This window comes from Triticum aestivum, chromosome 7D (genome assembly GCF_018294505.1).
Source record: "Triticum aestivum cultivar Chinese Spring chromosome 7D, IWGSC CS RefSeq v2.1, whole genome shotgun sequence".
NCBI classification, from domain to species: Eukaryota; Viridiplantae; Streptophyta; class Magnoliopsida; order Poales; family Poaceae; genus Triticum; species Triticum aestivum.
In genome coordinates, this window is record NC_057814.1 from 480,749,634 (window position 1) to 480,764,468 (window position 14,835).

Genomic DNA, 14,835 nt, shown 5'->3' on the forward strand with positions numbered 1-14,835 from the left:
AAATATTCTTTCATCATGTGTTTGTGATATATTTTTTTATTCTAATCACTAACCACCACTAAGGCAAGCAGAAAATAAAGCATTTCATCATTCAATAGCGTGACTGCCTTCAGATTTGAAACTGTTTGGAGGAGAATGTCAATTCTGTTCAATGCAGTACTCGGGTGTCATAGCATGATGCCAACGCTAAAACGCTAAGTACAGTAATAAAAACGCTAAAATGCTAGGTTAAGTTTCCAGCCTCAACCACCGATCTAGAGTTGTCACATGTTCGACTCAGACGATTGGGTACAATTATCAGCGAGCCATGTCGGATGAGAGTTAGGTATCACGTGATTCAGTCTTCAGGAGTTGGGGGATGTCCTCCATGGCCCCTTTACCATCAGCGGCGTCGAAGTAAAAGAAATTCTTGATCGGATCGCCTTTACAAGATATTGACTTAATCACTTCCTGTTAGATCCAAAAACAAAGTGCAAAGCCGTGAGCAGTATGCTGTAGAGAACATTCAAATATGAGAAGGCTTGGAATGAAATGAAATTCACACTCCAATATTTCTGCACATAAATGGAATGTAATATAGTGTACTTTTGGGCTGGAGGTTTTTCTACATGTTTCAGGAACAACGTTGTTCAGGAAACATTGCATGTTCATTCACATCCTTCGTGGATCAATTACGGGTGTGAGATTCTTTTTTAAACAATCCATGTGGCAACCTTCAAACCAAACAGCTATCTTCCACCAAGTGATCTAATGCAATTTCAAGGCCTATCAAGAGCTATCTACGAACCACACTTTTGAATCAGTGAGTACCTCTGTTCACTGGTTCAGCTGTTGGAATGCTGGTTCATTGGTTTGACCGCTGGGCTAATTGGTACTGTACTTCAATTAAGGGATGAGTACCTTCATTTCTGCATCACAATCAACAAACCAGCATAGCCATGTTGAGTAGGTGGCGTCGCTAGTTCTGCACTGACGCATGAGGTCGCGCCTAACTGTTTTCTAGCGTGAGTGGCGTGCAACAGGCCGAACTGCTCCATGGTTCAGTGCAAACCACCTGATTTGACCATATAAGCGCTGCTCACATGCTTAAGCAGTCGCTAGGCCAAACTGGACGAGTTGACAGTTCCAGTTTTTACAGCCAGATCTTCAGTCTGGTTTTTTTTAAAACTATGCCACGAAACAATATGATCCAATCCAAGTATAATTAACACACACAAAATGATGTTAAGGATGTTGGAACAGCTACTATCATAATGAGAAGTCATGTGGTGTGTGGTATATATTGATCTAGGAATACACCAACGGTTGCTGCTACAGTGAAGGGCAAGAGGAAGAGGATGCAACTTGTCTAGCAGGTTTAGTAAATGATTTTGGTGTTGGTGCGTGTAAATAATAATTTCAGGAAATAGCATGCAACACATGGGACAGAAGTTAAGTCAGGACAAGTCCAGTTTAACTGAACCTTAACTGACAATTTTAGATACAACATGCCACGGTTACTTTACAAGACATGTAATCTTCATGTGATCAACATAAAATTATGATTTGGATTTAAATTCAGTTGTAAGATATCATCGACAGATTTTACTAGTTCTGCAGTAATTTTATTTAGAAAAAAAAGCATATTCAAGCTTTAAATAAATCATAGTTTTTTTTACGGGAAAGCTTACTTTATTAATCAAAGGACGGATATATCGTCTGCTAGCAGACTCACAATGAAATCAGGCGGGGCATCAATCCAACGAGATGGATTATTAGCACGTCCCATCTAGCCAGCTCATGAGCTACATAATTTGACTCTCTAATACAATGCTCAATAGTAAACCTCCCGAAATCTACTAGATAACTACGACATTCATCAAGAACCAGCGCTGCCACCATAGAGTAACCTTCATTGAATTTAAGTGCATCCACCACCGTGATATTATCCGATCTCACCACCAAGTTATTGCATCCCGTATCTCTTGCTAGCTTCAGTCCTTCAAGCAGAGCTGCCGCTTCTGCCGTGAACACATCAGCTACATGTTCTAATCTCGCCGTGGACGCCGACATGAAAGATCCCCGGTGATCACGGATGACAGCACCACAAGACCCTGCATAATCGCCCTCTGTGAATGAAGCATCGACATTCAGGACAAGTTGTCCTGCTAGGAACGTCGGCCACCTGTTGATCTTGGGTGTAGATTTAGTTTGTGCTCCGCGCATAAAATTAATCGCTAGGGCAACCACCGCTGGCACTGTTCATTCTGGAGTCAATATTTCTTCCCCTCACACGAATTGTCTTCTTTGCCACCATAAGAACCAACAAACTGTTGATATGAGCTCTGGTAGCTCGACCAATCCAGAATATTGTCGCCGATAAGAATCATCACATAAAATGAACTCCAAGACTGTTGAACCTGCTCGATCAGTCAATAAAGCAAAGTTAATATCCGCCGCGATTCCCAAAGCTTCCCAAACTGCTTGCGCCCTTACACACTTAAACAACATATGGGCTAAGTCATCTGCACCATCTGTACAGTATGGGCATTGGGACAAGTTTCCAACATGGCGATTCATAAGAGTACTCCGGCATGGGATGGCATTGTGCAAGCATCTCCGGATATAAATTTTAACTTTCGCTGGCACTCTCAAACTCCACAACTTCTTCCAAACTGGATGGGGCGCCATGGAGAAGCGGGCCAGACCGCTGTCATCTGTAGCATAATTCACTTCCATTGCTTATAATAGGCAGAACGTACTGAAAAAACGCCGCTCCTTGTGAGATGCCATGCAACATAGTCCTCTGTCTCCACATGGAATAATGGGATTTGTAGTATGCGTTCAGCATCAATGTGCCAGAAATTATCCCGGATTAACATCTCATCTCATTCTCCCGTGATTGGGTCAATTAACTCATTCACTTTAGTAAGTACTTGGTTCCCCCTTACTGTTAAAACTTTTTTGGAGGCACTGTTCGGGATCCAACAGTCATCCCATATATTAATCTTTTCTCCATTGCCTACTCTCCAAATGTAACCCTTCTAGAACGTTTGAATTCCAGACCAAATGCTTTGCCACACATAGGACGACCCCTTCTTCAGTTGACAATTCAGAATATCTCCTGTAGGGTAGTACTTGGCTCTCAGAACTCGTGCACATAATGAACCAAAGTTCTCAATTAGTCTCCAACACTGCTTTGCCAACATTGCCAAGTTGAAGCTATGAATATCCCGGAATCCCATACCTCCTCTCTCCTTCAGAATACACATCTTCCACCATGCAAACCAATGCATCCTTCGTTGGTCCTCCTCATCACCCCACCAGTATTGCGACATTGCATCAGTGATTCCCTTGCAAATTTTCTTCGGGAATTTGAATACACCCATCGCATAAGTTGGGATGGCTTGGGCCACCGCTTTCAGCAAAGCCTCTTTGCCTCCGAATGAGAGAGTTCTCTCTTTCCATCCATTCACCATTGCTTGAATTCTTTCTATTATGTGTTTAAAACAATCAACACGGTCCACCCCTATCATGGATGCTAGACCCAAATATTTGTCTGAAATAGACTCCGTCATAATATTCAGAATTTGACAAACTTCTGCCTTCACCTCCACATTTGTGTTAGGACTGAAAAATATAGAGCATTTTGATTCACTCACCAATTGACCTGAGGCTGCACAGTACTCATCTAAAATCCCACGCAGGGTGTTTGCATTGTGGGTGTCTGCTCTCATGAGAATAAGAGAATCGTCAGCAAAAAGTAAATGAGAAATCGTTGGCGAATCTCTACACACCTGCACGCCATTCAAGTTACCAGCCTCCTCCTCATGAGCAATAAGGGCCGACAGTCCTTCAGCACATAAGAGAAACAGATATGGGGAGAGGGGATCCCCCTGTCTCAAACCTCTCGTTGGTGAAAAAGGCAACGTTTCATTTGAGTTGAACCGAACCTTATACTCAACCGACCTTACGCAAGTCATCACCATTTGAATCCACTGAGCAGGAAATCCCAATTTGGTGAGCATGGCCTCCAAGAATACCCACTCAACTCTGTCATATGCCTTGTGCATATCTAACTTGATTGCACGGGTTCCAAACTTCCCCTTCTTTCTCTTCTTCATCGTATGTAAGCACTCATATGCCACTACGACGTTATCAGTAATGATGCGCCCTGGCACAAATGCACTTTGTGTCTCACTGATTATATCTAGAAGAAAAACCTTCAGGCGTGCTGTGAGCATTTTTGAGATCACCTTATAAACCACATTACATAAACTGATAGGCCTAAATTGGGTGATCTTCTCTGGGTTGTCCACTTTGGGAATCAACACGATAGTAGTAGAGTTCCAACCTTCTGGGATCGTACATGTATTAACAGCCGCAAGAACCTCCTTCGTTAGATCTCCTCCGAGCAGGTGCCAAAACTTTTTATAAAAGATAGCATGTAATCCGTCCAGCCCCGGTGCTTTCAAATCACCAATACTGAATAAAGCTTTCCTGACCTCCTCCTCTGTGTACGGAGCCATAAGTGACTCATTCATATAATCCATAACACGCCTCTTAACTTTAGTTATAACATTCATCGCTGGTACATTAACTTCAGCAGAGAAGAGATGCTGAAAGTACTCAGTAATCAAACTTCGCATAGCTTCATTGTTCTCTCTCCATACACCTGAGTCATCAAGCAAGCGTTTAATGTAATTTCTTTTCTTCCTAGCCGATGCAAAATTATGAAAGAAACTAGTGTTCCGATCACCGAATTTTAGCCAGTTTGCACGGCTACGTTGTACCCAATAGATCTCTTCCTTCTCCAAATTTTCTTCTATCTCCATTAGCAATATTCTCTGCCTGTCTCCCGCCTCGTCAGTGAGAGGGCCCGACCGCAACAATTCCAACTCCGCCTTCAGCTCCTTCAAACGCCGATGGGGAGCCTTCAAGATCGAACGATCCCATTCATGCATGGTGGCGTGTACACTTGCTGTGCGCTCTGCAATGGGTGCCAACGGATTGGTTCGATCCCAAGCTTCAGGCACAATTTGCATAACATTCTTCTCTTGCAGCCACCTAGATTCAAAGCACCTCTGATCGGTTCGCTGATGGTCCCCCTGTACATCTCCCTCCGTATCAATGAATATTGGCCTGTGATCAGACTTGGTGTGTGCAGCATTAGTAATCTTTGCCTCCGGAAAAAGCCCATGGAACTGACCATTGCATACCGCTCTGTTGAGGCGTTCTCTAAGCCTCCTCCTCCCCCAAGTATATAAATCACCACTACAACCCATGTCCTCCAATTCGCAATCAACAAGGGCATCTCTGAAAGTTTGCATCATGTGCATTGGCCTCGGTGCACCGCCCTCCTTCTCGTGGGAGTATAAGATCTCATTAAAATCCCCGGCTATCAACCAAGGGAGTGTTATACGTTGATGTAGATCATGCAAACATGACCATGACAGATGTTTATCTTCCCACTTCGGCTCACCATAAAACCCTGTAAACCTCCAAACCTCATATGTGCCATCCCCCACGGTAACATCTATGAAATTTTTATCCTTATCTCTGAGTTGAATTGCCAATGGTCTCCGCCAAAACAGAAGCAAACCACCACTCGCCCCGTTACTTTCATGCACCTCCATGTATTCCATCTTTAACTTTTTCTGCAGTTTTTCTGCCTTAGCTTTGTTCAGATGCGTCTCAGACAGAAAAACGACATCCGGCCCCCACTGCTTCTGGACGTCCAGAAGCACTCTTTCTGCCGCGGCACTAGCCATCCCACGGCAGTTCCAACATATGAGTTTCATTATTCACGGTGATCACCCACCAGTCAAACAAGCCAAAACGTCGTATGTCCAAACCCTAACTCGCAAGGAGTAGAGTAGACGGAAATCAAGACTGCACGAACCTTGCCGAGGTATCGGCCAGAGCTGCAGGACAGAAAACCAATCGTTGCCGAAGCCAACGCCGGGACAGAAAACTTGGACGAACTTGAAATTGCCTCCTGATCCGGTCAGTAGCCAAGTTCCTGATGCATAAGCACCAGAAGGACGAAACGCAACAACGCCGTGGTAGTAGTCATCATGACGAAGAGGCAACACGTGAGAAAAAACGGCCTGCGCCGGCGCCGCTGCAGGCAGCGGCCGCGCCCAGCCCTAATCGCAAACGCAGGATACGGCCGCACAAGTGCATAAATAAATCATAGTTAGTTGAAGTCTCGTTTGGACTTGCCTTGACCCAATTAATTTAAGGGAAACGTTTCTAGTCGGCGCGCCGGCCGAAGCTTCGGCTGGTCGTGCGCGACCCGTTCGATACTTTTTCATCGTGTGGCTAGCGCATGCGGCCTCTCTCCCGTGGTGGGACGCGTGGCTGATGGGCCCACCAACCGCTAGCACCAGGCCTTATCCTTTCGTCCAGGCTTCACATCCATTCATTTTTCTCACCATCAACGCCCGCGGCTCCGGCGAGCACGCTCCCTACCTGCCCCTCCGCTGCCCCGGTGAGCGCCGCTCCCCCCTGCCCCCACGCCGCACTCCGGCGAGCACGCTCCCCACCTGCCCCTACGCTGCTCAGGCGAGCGCCGCTCCCCACCTGCCCCCGCGCTGCTCCGGCGAGCGCCGACTCCAACTGTGCTGGAACGGCTGCTACATCGCGAAACGAGCGGATGAGATGCTGGAAAGCCTCGGTGGGAGCTGCGAGTGGGGATTTTTTTTGCTACAACTGGTGTTTTGTTTTGCTGGAATCAACAATATTTTTTGCTACGATCCAGATTTTGGAAGTGCTTTTTTGCTGGAACAGTCTAAATTTTTGCTGGAACCGGCAAACCATTTTGCTACAACCGTGTTTGGTTTTTATTACTACCGGTGTTTTGTGGATTTGTGCTACATCCATCTCCATGACATCATCTGTTTTTCCAGTCGATTTTTTTGCTACAATCATGCTATGATTTTGTTGGAGCCTAAGACAAATTTTGCTACATCCAGCCACGGCGGCGATGGCTTTTTTCTTCAATGGGATCCACAACCAATTTTTGATACAAACAGCGAGCAGTTTTGCTTGAACCAACATATTTTTTAGCTGGAACCATTGGATTTTTTGCTGGAGCCTATGCTTTTCCAGAGATGCAAAGCTATTTTTTGGAACGAAGACGCTAGACGCGTCCGGCTTTAAATTAATAAAGCCCTCAGGCACCAGTTCAGCAAGGTACAACCCAGAAAAGCAGAAAACAGGTTCAGTCCAAGAGGACGACGAAAACAGCACAGAGGTTCCACGCGAAGGCAACATTACACCATACAAATCATCCAACGCAGAAGACCTATCTAACATGAAACATCCACCGAATGCACCAAAAGCATCATCGAGTCGTCGTGTCTTGTCTAGCCATCACCTGGATAGTCTTGATGCGCGCCATGGCCTTCGACATGCGCTCAGCATCGCACTCCTTCCCCAACGGAGTCCATGTCTGTAAGAAAAGGTGACATTTGAAGATCACATCCGCAGGGTGGTTAGGAATTTTTTTCTCAATCGTAATTTTATTGCGCGTCGTCCAAATAGCCCATAGTAGCGCCCCTACGCAACGCCAAGCGATTCTACTACCGGTCCCTCTCGTGGTTTTAAGGATGGCAATCAAGTCGTTCCCTGAGGCTGGGTTCCAGTTCGAGTGGAAGGCTTCCCTAACTGCACTCCACGCGAACCTGGCTAGGTGGCATCTAAAAAAGACGTGGTTAGCATCTTCACCTAGACTGCACACAGTGCAGGTACCGTCAGCCGGACCATTACGTTTTGCCACATTATCCGACGTGGGCAGCCTATTCCTGAGCATTTGCCACATGAAGATTTTAATTTTCAAGGGCAGGCCTGCCTTCCACAGCCCCCTAGCTATATCTAGCGCTGACCCTTCAGTAAGCTTGTTGTATAAAGATTTAACCAAGAATTTCCGGGACGCTGTCAAGCTCCATTTGACCAAATCTTCGCCCGGCCCTATACGGTTGTCACCAATTTGATGCACTAGGTCGTCCCATGCCTCCCGTTCGGCATTGGAAAGGGCCCTCATAAAATGGATCGCTGGGGTCAGTACGGGCTGCCTCTCCCACTAAGATGTTGGTGTCAGTGGCGATCCGAAAAAGATTGGGGTGACTTTGCCAAAGGGGAGAGGCTCCCAGCCAATGATCCAGCCAAAAGAGAGTGGATTGGCCATTTTGAATCTGAAATTTGGCCCCGATTGCAAAAGCTGGTCGGACCGCTTGGATCCCTTTCCAAAACACGGAGCCGTTGGCCGGGGCACTGAAAGGATTCCCATTTGGGAAATACTTAGCCTTTAGCAGCTGAGCCCAGAGGCTCGTCTCGTTTTGGGCAAGCCTCCACCACCATTTGGACAGTAGGGCTACGTTCATAAGTTTGGAGTTTAGGATCCCCAACCCTCCGAATTTTTTTGGCCTACAGACAGCCGCCCACTTTACCAGGTGATATTTCCGCTTGATACCAGTTCCTTCCCAAAAGAACCGGGATCGCGGAGTATCTAGCTTAGCGTGCACGCCATCAGCTAATAAGAACATCCCCATAGTGAATAGGGGCAGAGAAGAGAGGCTCGAGTTAGTTAAAATGAGCCTAGCCGCAGAAGACATAAAACGCCCTCGCCACGGGCTTACCCTATTGGCCACCTTCCCATACAGCGGCTCCCACTCTGAAATCGATAGTTTGCGATGGGATATAGGAAGCCCCAGATACTTTATTGGAAAGCTCCCAAGTTTGCAATTAAGTAGATTTGCGGCACGCCAACTTTGATGGTCGTCCATCCCCATGGTGATGACCTCGCTTTTAAGAAAATTTATTTTGAGTCCGGACAGGATCTCAAAGGCTAATAACAAAAGCTTAATCGAGGCGATACTATGATCGTCGGGCTTAAACAACAGCAAGGTATCGTCTGCATATTGTAAATGGGTCACACCACCCAGGATGAGGTGTGGAACGAGTCCCTTAACATGACCAGCCTCGCTGGCCTTAGACAGCATAGCTGCCAAAGCGTCTGCCACAAAATTAAAGACGAGTGGGGAGATGGGATCGCCCTGTCTTAACCCTTTCCTATTACGGAAAAACTTCCCCATTTCGCCATTGACAATAACCGAGGTGTTGCCACTCGAGATCAGATGCATGATCCGGTGTACGAAACCCGCCTCAAATCCCTTTTTGAGGAGGACTTCCCGCACGAACTCCCAGTTTACGCGGTCGTACGCTTTTTCAAAATCGAGCTTGAGGATAACGCCCTGTCCACGAGTACGTTTTAACTCGTGGATTATCTCCATGAGCGCAATAGGCCCTTCAAGAATGTTTCTACCCTTAAGGAAAGCAGTCTGGCTCTTATGGATTACTCGTTGGGCAACCGGCGCTAACCTAGAGGCAAAGGCTTTGGCACATAACTTGAAGGGAACATTTAGGAGCGTGATCGGACGGAACAGCTTGATTGTATCCGCCCCTTTGACCTTGGGAATCAAACAGATCGCCCCATAATTAAGTCTCGAGAGGTCAACCGTACCTAGGGCGAAGCCATTAATAATAGCTTGGAAGAGGTCTCTAAGGAAAGGCCAAAACTTTTTGAAGAACTCTACCGGCCAGCCATCCGGGCCTGGAGCCGTGTCGTTCTTCATGCCCGCAAGCGCTAGGTCAATCTCTTGTGGCGTAAAGGACAGCATGAGTGCGTCGTTTTCCTGTTGAGACACCCTCTCCTCCAGGCCCCATAAGTCTTCCCTAAGACTTAAACCTTTCTCTTCGGCTGTTCCCAACAGCTCGACAAAGAAATCGAAGATGTGCTTAACGATTTCAGACTGGGACACCAGAGTCCCATGCTCCGATTGTAGTCTTAGGATGGTACTCTTGCGTTTACGGCTGTTGGCGTACGCGTGGAAGTAGCCGGTGTTGGCGTCACCTTTCACGACCCACTTGACGCCGCCCCTACGTCTCCAGTATTCCTCCTCTGCTCTAAGGATAGCCAAGACCTGGTTTTCCATAGAGTAGCGGTGCTCCCATTCTTCGCCAGAGAAAGGTCTGGCATCCGCCTGCGCGTCTAAACTCGCGATTTCTTCCATGATGCGTTCCCTTTCCCTTTTGGACTCGCTGCCGTGGTTGGCCCCCCATCCCTTGAGGAAATCCCGCAAAGCCGCAGCCGCAGAGGACCAGAACTCTACTGGTCCTCTTTGACACCCCACCTGGTCTCCAATCAAGGCCCAACGAGTCGTGACCAACTGACAGAAGCCCTCGTGTTCGAACCACGCCGTCTCGAAGAAAAATCTACGGCTGCGACGCCTACTGTCCTCTCCTGACGACAGAATTAGAGGGACATGATCTGAACCAATGCGCGTCTCGGCCACTAAGGTACAGAGGGGGAACAGGGCCTCCCAATCGCTTGAACAAAAAACACGGTCGAGAACACATCGCACTGGAACCCGCTGTTTGTTAGTCCAAGTGTACCTTGCACCTGTCCGCGCAATTTCCCTAAGAGCCGCGGCCGCAATAGCATTGTTGAAAAGGGACACCCTAGCCCAGTCAATGTTGCTATTGCTCCTGTCCGCCCCCGAGCGGATCAAGTTAAAGTCCCCGCCCACAACGATGGGCAAGTTGGCCGCTCGCTTGGCCCCGACCAAGGCTGTGATTTCCCCCAAGAAATCTGCAGACCTCGCGTGGTCCGCCGGCCCGTAGACACTAACAATCACCCAAGTAGCCATGGATACCCGGTGACGAACAGTAGCTGCAATATAGAATAAACCCGGCTCCCACGCAATAACATCACAGATATCTCTATTACAACCCATCAGCTGACCTCCAGAATGCCCCATGGAAGGGGTCCAAAACCAATCAAAACGCTGAAAAGGATCATACGCCACTAAATCTCTAAACGTGAAATCAGCCTTAATAGTCTCTTGGAGCGCAACAAAATCTATGTGTTCTTTAGACATATACTCTCTGAGCTGCGTACGCCGCCCCCCATGGCCGCATCCGCGAATGTTCCAGAAGATGTATCTCATCAGATAACCCTATTACGCAGGTGAACTCCACGGGAGCTCACCGCCTTGGCCACACGCTTCCTTGCCGGCGCTCGGCTGGAAGAAGGCAAGTCCGAGGCCACCCCGGCCTCGTCTTCCTCGGTGGGCAAATCTACTGCACCAGCCCCTACTGGTATCACGGCCTGACCGTCCGCGGGCTGCGCAGCCGCACAACGGGCTGCAGCAGCCGCAAGAGCGGCCTGAGCATCTTCACGCGCGCGAACTAAGGGAATGATATCCAAAGGCGAGGAATCTAGTGCAACGCCACTATCGTGAAGAATCTCAGCTAGATGGACGTCAGAAAAGGCATTTAAGATCTTGTAAGAGGGGGAAGGGTTACCTGTCATGTCCATGTTCTTGTCAGCAGCACGGAGCTTGGCGCTTTCCAACGAGGACAAGTCCCCGAGCTTGGCCTTGGCGCGCACGCTAGGAGCCCGGGCGCCACCGGAGTCGCTCTCGAACGCTTGGCCTTGGTCGCCGGCCCTGGCGCCTCCAGAGCCGCTCCTAGCTCTCCTCCCAGCGCATCGATCGCACCCGCCGCCTCCTTGGCCACCGTCTTGTTCCCTGGTTTCCTCCCTGCTGTCTTCTTGCCCTGCCGCCCGGAGCCGCTCGACATCCTCTTGCCCGAGGCCGGGGTAAGGTCAGTAACCACGCATCCTGACCTCGAGCCCCCTACGCGCGCTGGAGAGGCAGTCAAAGGATCTGTCTCCTTTGACACCAGCGGCAAGGGCCCAGGCTTGATTGGAGCTTGCAAGTTGGAGCCGTACTGGTCGAAGGACTGATCCAGGGAGCGGGCGAGGGGGGGAAACTAACAGCAGTGTCTTGAGTAGCTAGCACACCCAACTTTTCCCAAGTCTCCGTGTCAATGGAAGTATCTGGAATGCTCTCTTCGGGCTCCTCATGCAGCTCGCCCATCTCCACCTCTTGGCCAGCCGGGGCCGCACCCGCGCCCGGCGCCACCTGCTGGTGCCCCCCAGCCACGGAGTTGCCCGTTGCCGCACCCTTACCAACTTGCTTGGAGGGAATCACCGCGGCTGTCCCGGGCTTGAGCTTGAGCTGCCCGCCCGCACCATGCTGGCTTTCAGAAAGGGGGGCAGATGGGCCCGCCCCAGACGCACCACTTTCGTCCCCCAGCCTCCGCGGCAACCGCTCCACCTCCACCTTGATCTGGTACCCTTCTTGGTTAAACCACACCTCGACCGTGCCGTTAAGTTTAGCCGGCGACTTGCAAGCCAGTTTCATCCTCACAAGCCCCAACTTTATGAGGGAAAGCTCGTCGACCACGATCGGACGTCCCAGCATCTTAAAAGCCTCCTTGATTCGCTCAATCTTGCGGTGTTTCTCAGGGATCCCGTAGAGCCGCACCCAAGCTTCTGGCATCACCATCGGGGGGATCACCTCTTGCTCCACATCACGCACCCTAGCAATGATATCATTGATAGAAAGGAAAAGCTTGCCACTAGTCCGGGCCAAATGCAGGAGATCCGCTGAAGGGAACACCACCATGAAATCGTCCTCTCCTACTTGGGTGACTTGCCAGTCCCAGTCCCCCGTGACCATGTGGTTGAGCTCCTGAATAAGAATCCGCAGGCTCAGACGTCCTGGCTCAGCCGAGAGGATGGCGGCGTTGCCAACAGAGAGCTACCGTGGACCCTCGGATTCCTCCTCCTCTTCGAACTGCAGACAAAAGAAGCCTTCCCCAGAAATTGCGCTACCCATGATCTGCAAACAAGGCTGCCGACCCCTCGTCGGGCAGTGCGCAAACGCGTGTCCCTCCTCCTTGCACAGCACACACAAGGGCTTGAACTTACACTGCGACTGGAAATGGCCAAGTCTCCCGCACTTGAAGCATTCCACCTCCGGGGCCTTCGGCACATCCTCCACTGGAATGGGTTCGTCCGCCGTACCCTTCGATCCAGGGAGGAGCGGCACCGTCAGGGGGGCGGAAGCCGCCCTGGGCCTCTTGGCCAGTGGATCCCCGTGGCCACCACCACAGTTAGGGTGATCCATTGGCTTCCGCTCCAACTCCCGCCGCCGCGCCAGCTCCTTCTTCTTCTTCTTTCTCTCTTGCTGCTGGATCCACCAGGGGGTAGGAGGACCCCAATCCCCCTCGCGCCCCACTTGCTCTTGGTAGCGGTCGGATCTACCACTTTGCCTCGCGCGCATCTCCTTCGACGCCTTCTCCCGCAGGTCTCTCTCCCGCCGCCGCTCCCCATCCAGGTCCTGGGCCTCCATCGGCCTCTTCTCCGTGCGCCGATCGCTCATCACCGCCGCTGCAAACGAAATGGGAAGCGAAGGAGGGGGTGGGGCGAATGGATCTGGTGAGGTGAGCAAAGCGCCGCACCTCGTTTCTGGTTGCGGGAAACCCTAGCGAGGGGGCGAGGTAGCCGTGCCGCATCCATAAATATGTGCCGTGGCTGGGCCTAGACCTAGGAAACGCTGGCGCGGACCTATCCGGGCCAGTCGGCCCAGTAGGAACCAGGCCACCGCCCGCAGGCTGATGTGTGGGCCCCACTAGGCAAGACACACCTTCGCCACCCGTCCCAGGCACGGGGACCGGCCCACGACCCACTAGCCCGACCACGGCCCCAGGCCCAGCAGCGCCAACCCTAGCCTGCGAGGAAACAGAGCCATCGTCCTCCGCCGACAGCCCTGCCGCCGCCTCCACCTCCTCCGGCCCCTGACCGGCGACCACCTACGACGGCAGGCGCGGCCACGCAGCCTCCGAGGCCACTGGAGCGAGCATCGCGGACGCCGCCCTCGACCTGATCGTCCGCGCGGCATCTCCAGGAGACGCCCCCCTGACCGGGGTCTGCAAGGGCTGCCAGGCCCGAACAGCGACGGCGCGCGATCCCCGGCCGCCCGGAGCGAAACGACGACGCGCCCCAGCGGCGCCGCTCCCCTCGGCTTGCGCGTAGGCGACAAAATCACCCAACGACGGGCCCTCAGGCACCGGCCGCCCTGCCTCCGACTCCAGATCCACGCCGTCCACATCCTCCGGCTCCTCTCCTGCCAACGCCCAGAACCTACCTCCTACCGACGCCACCACCGAGCCCGCCGCCGCGCCCCACCGCGACCAAGCCGGGGAGGAGCCAGGACCACTCCTAACCACCTCCCAGCCCTCGCAGGCCGGAGCTCTGGGCGACCGGGGCAAGGCGCCCGAGCCGTCGCCAGAAGAAGCGCCTAACGGTCTACTCATCTCTTCACCTCCATCCATCGATCGTCCTGCACGAGTATGGCAGTAGAATGTATTCGCTGTGTTGCCGTCCTCTATCTCTGCAACCTTCTAAGGGATGCAACTAATGGAGTACTTTGTTCGCAAAGCTATTTTTGATACAACTGGCAAGAAATTTTGCTTCAACCAATATCTAATTTTGTTGGAACCAGCAATTTCAAAGCTGCGACAAGCGAAGCTTCATTTTGTTTTTCATTTTTTGCTACCACCATTTTCTAGTTTGCTGGAAGCATCACATTTTTTTGCTACCACCCGTTGTTTTTGGATGCGAATCATGGCGTCGTCGCCATTGATCCTGCAAGGGCGAGGGAGAGAGGTGATGGGATGGGCAGCACCGCCGAGCAGCGGAGCTGCAACCAGCAGCTCACCGGCGTCGAGCGCCTCGGCGGGCGGACGGGCTGACAAGCGTTGGTGGCGCTATGGCCCGGGCGGCGGGCGGCCGGGGCGACGGGCACCGACCGGGGCGACGAGCACCGCAGCGGGCAGCCAGGCCGACGAGCGTGGGTGGCCCTATGGCCGGGGCGACGAGCGCCGTGGCGGGCGACATGGGTGACGGGCGCCGCGGGTGAGGCGACCAGCATAGGAGGAGGA

The 14,835-nt window shown here is 51.3% G+C and overlaps 1 protein-coding gene across 1 annotated transcript in view; it reads right to left on the reverse strand.

Moving 5' to 3' along the window:
- Nucleotides 1–315: 315 nt before the first annotated feature.
- The window catches only part of LOC123164518 (SUMO-activating enzyme subunit 1A), a 32,433-nt gene continuing 17,913 nt past the window's right edge, over nucleotides 316–14,835 (reverse strand). Inside the window, exon 10 of the mRNA XM_044582027.1 lies at nucleotides 316–450. Coding sequence (XP_044437962.1) covers nucleotides 322–450 — 129 coding nt within the window. The 3' untranslated portion in view covers nucleotides 316–321. The remainder of the gene's footprint in view (nucleotides 451–14,835) is intronic.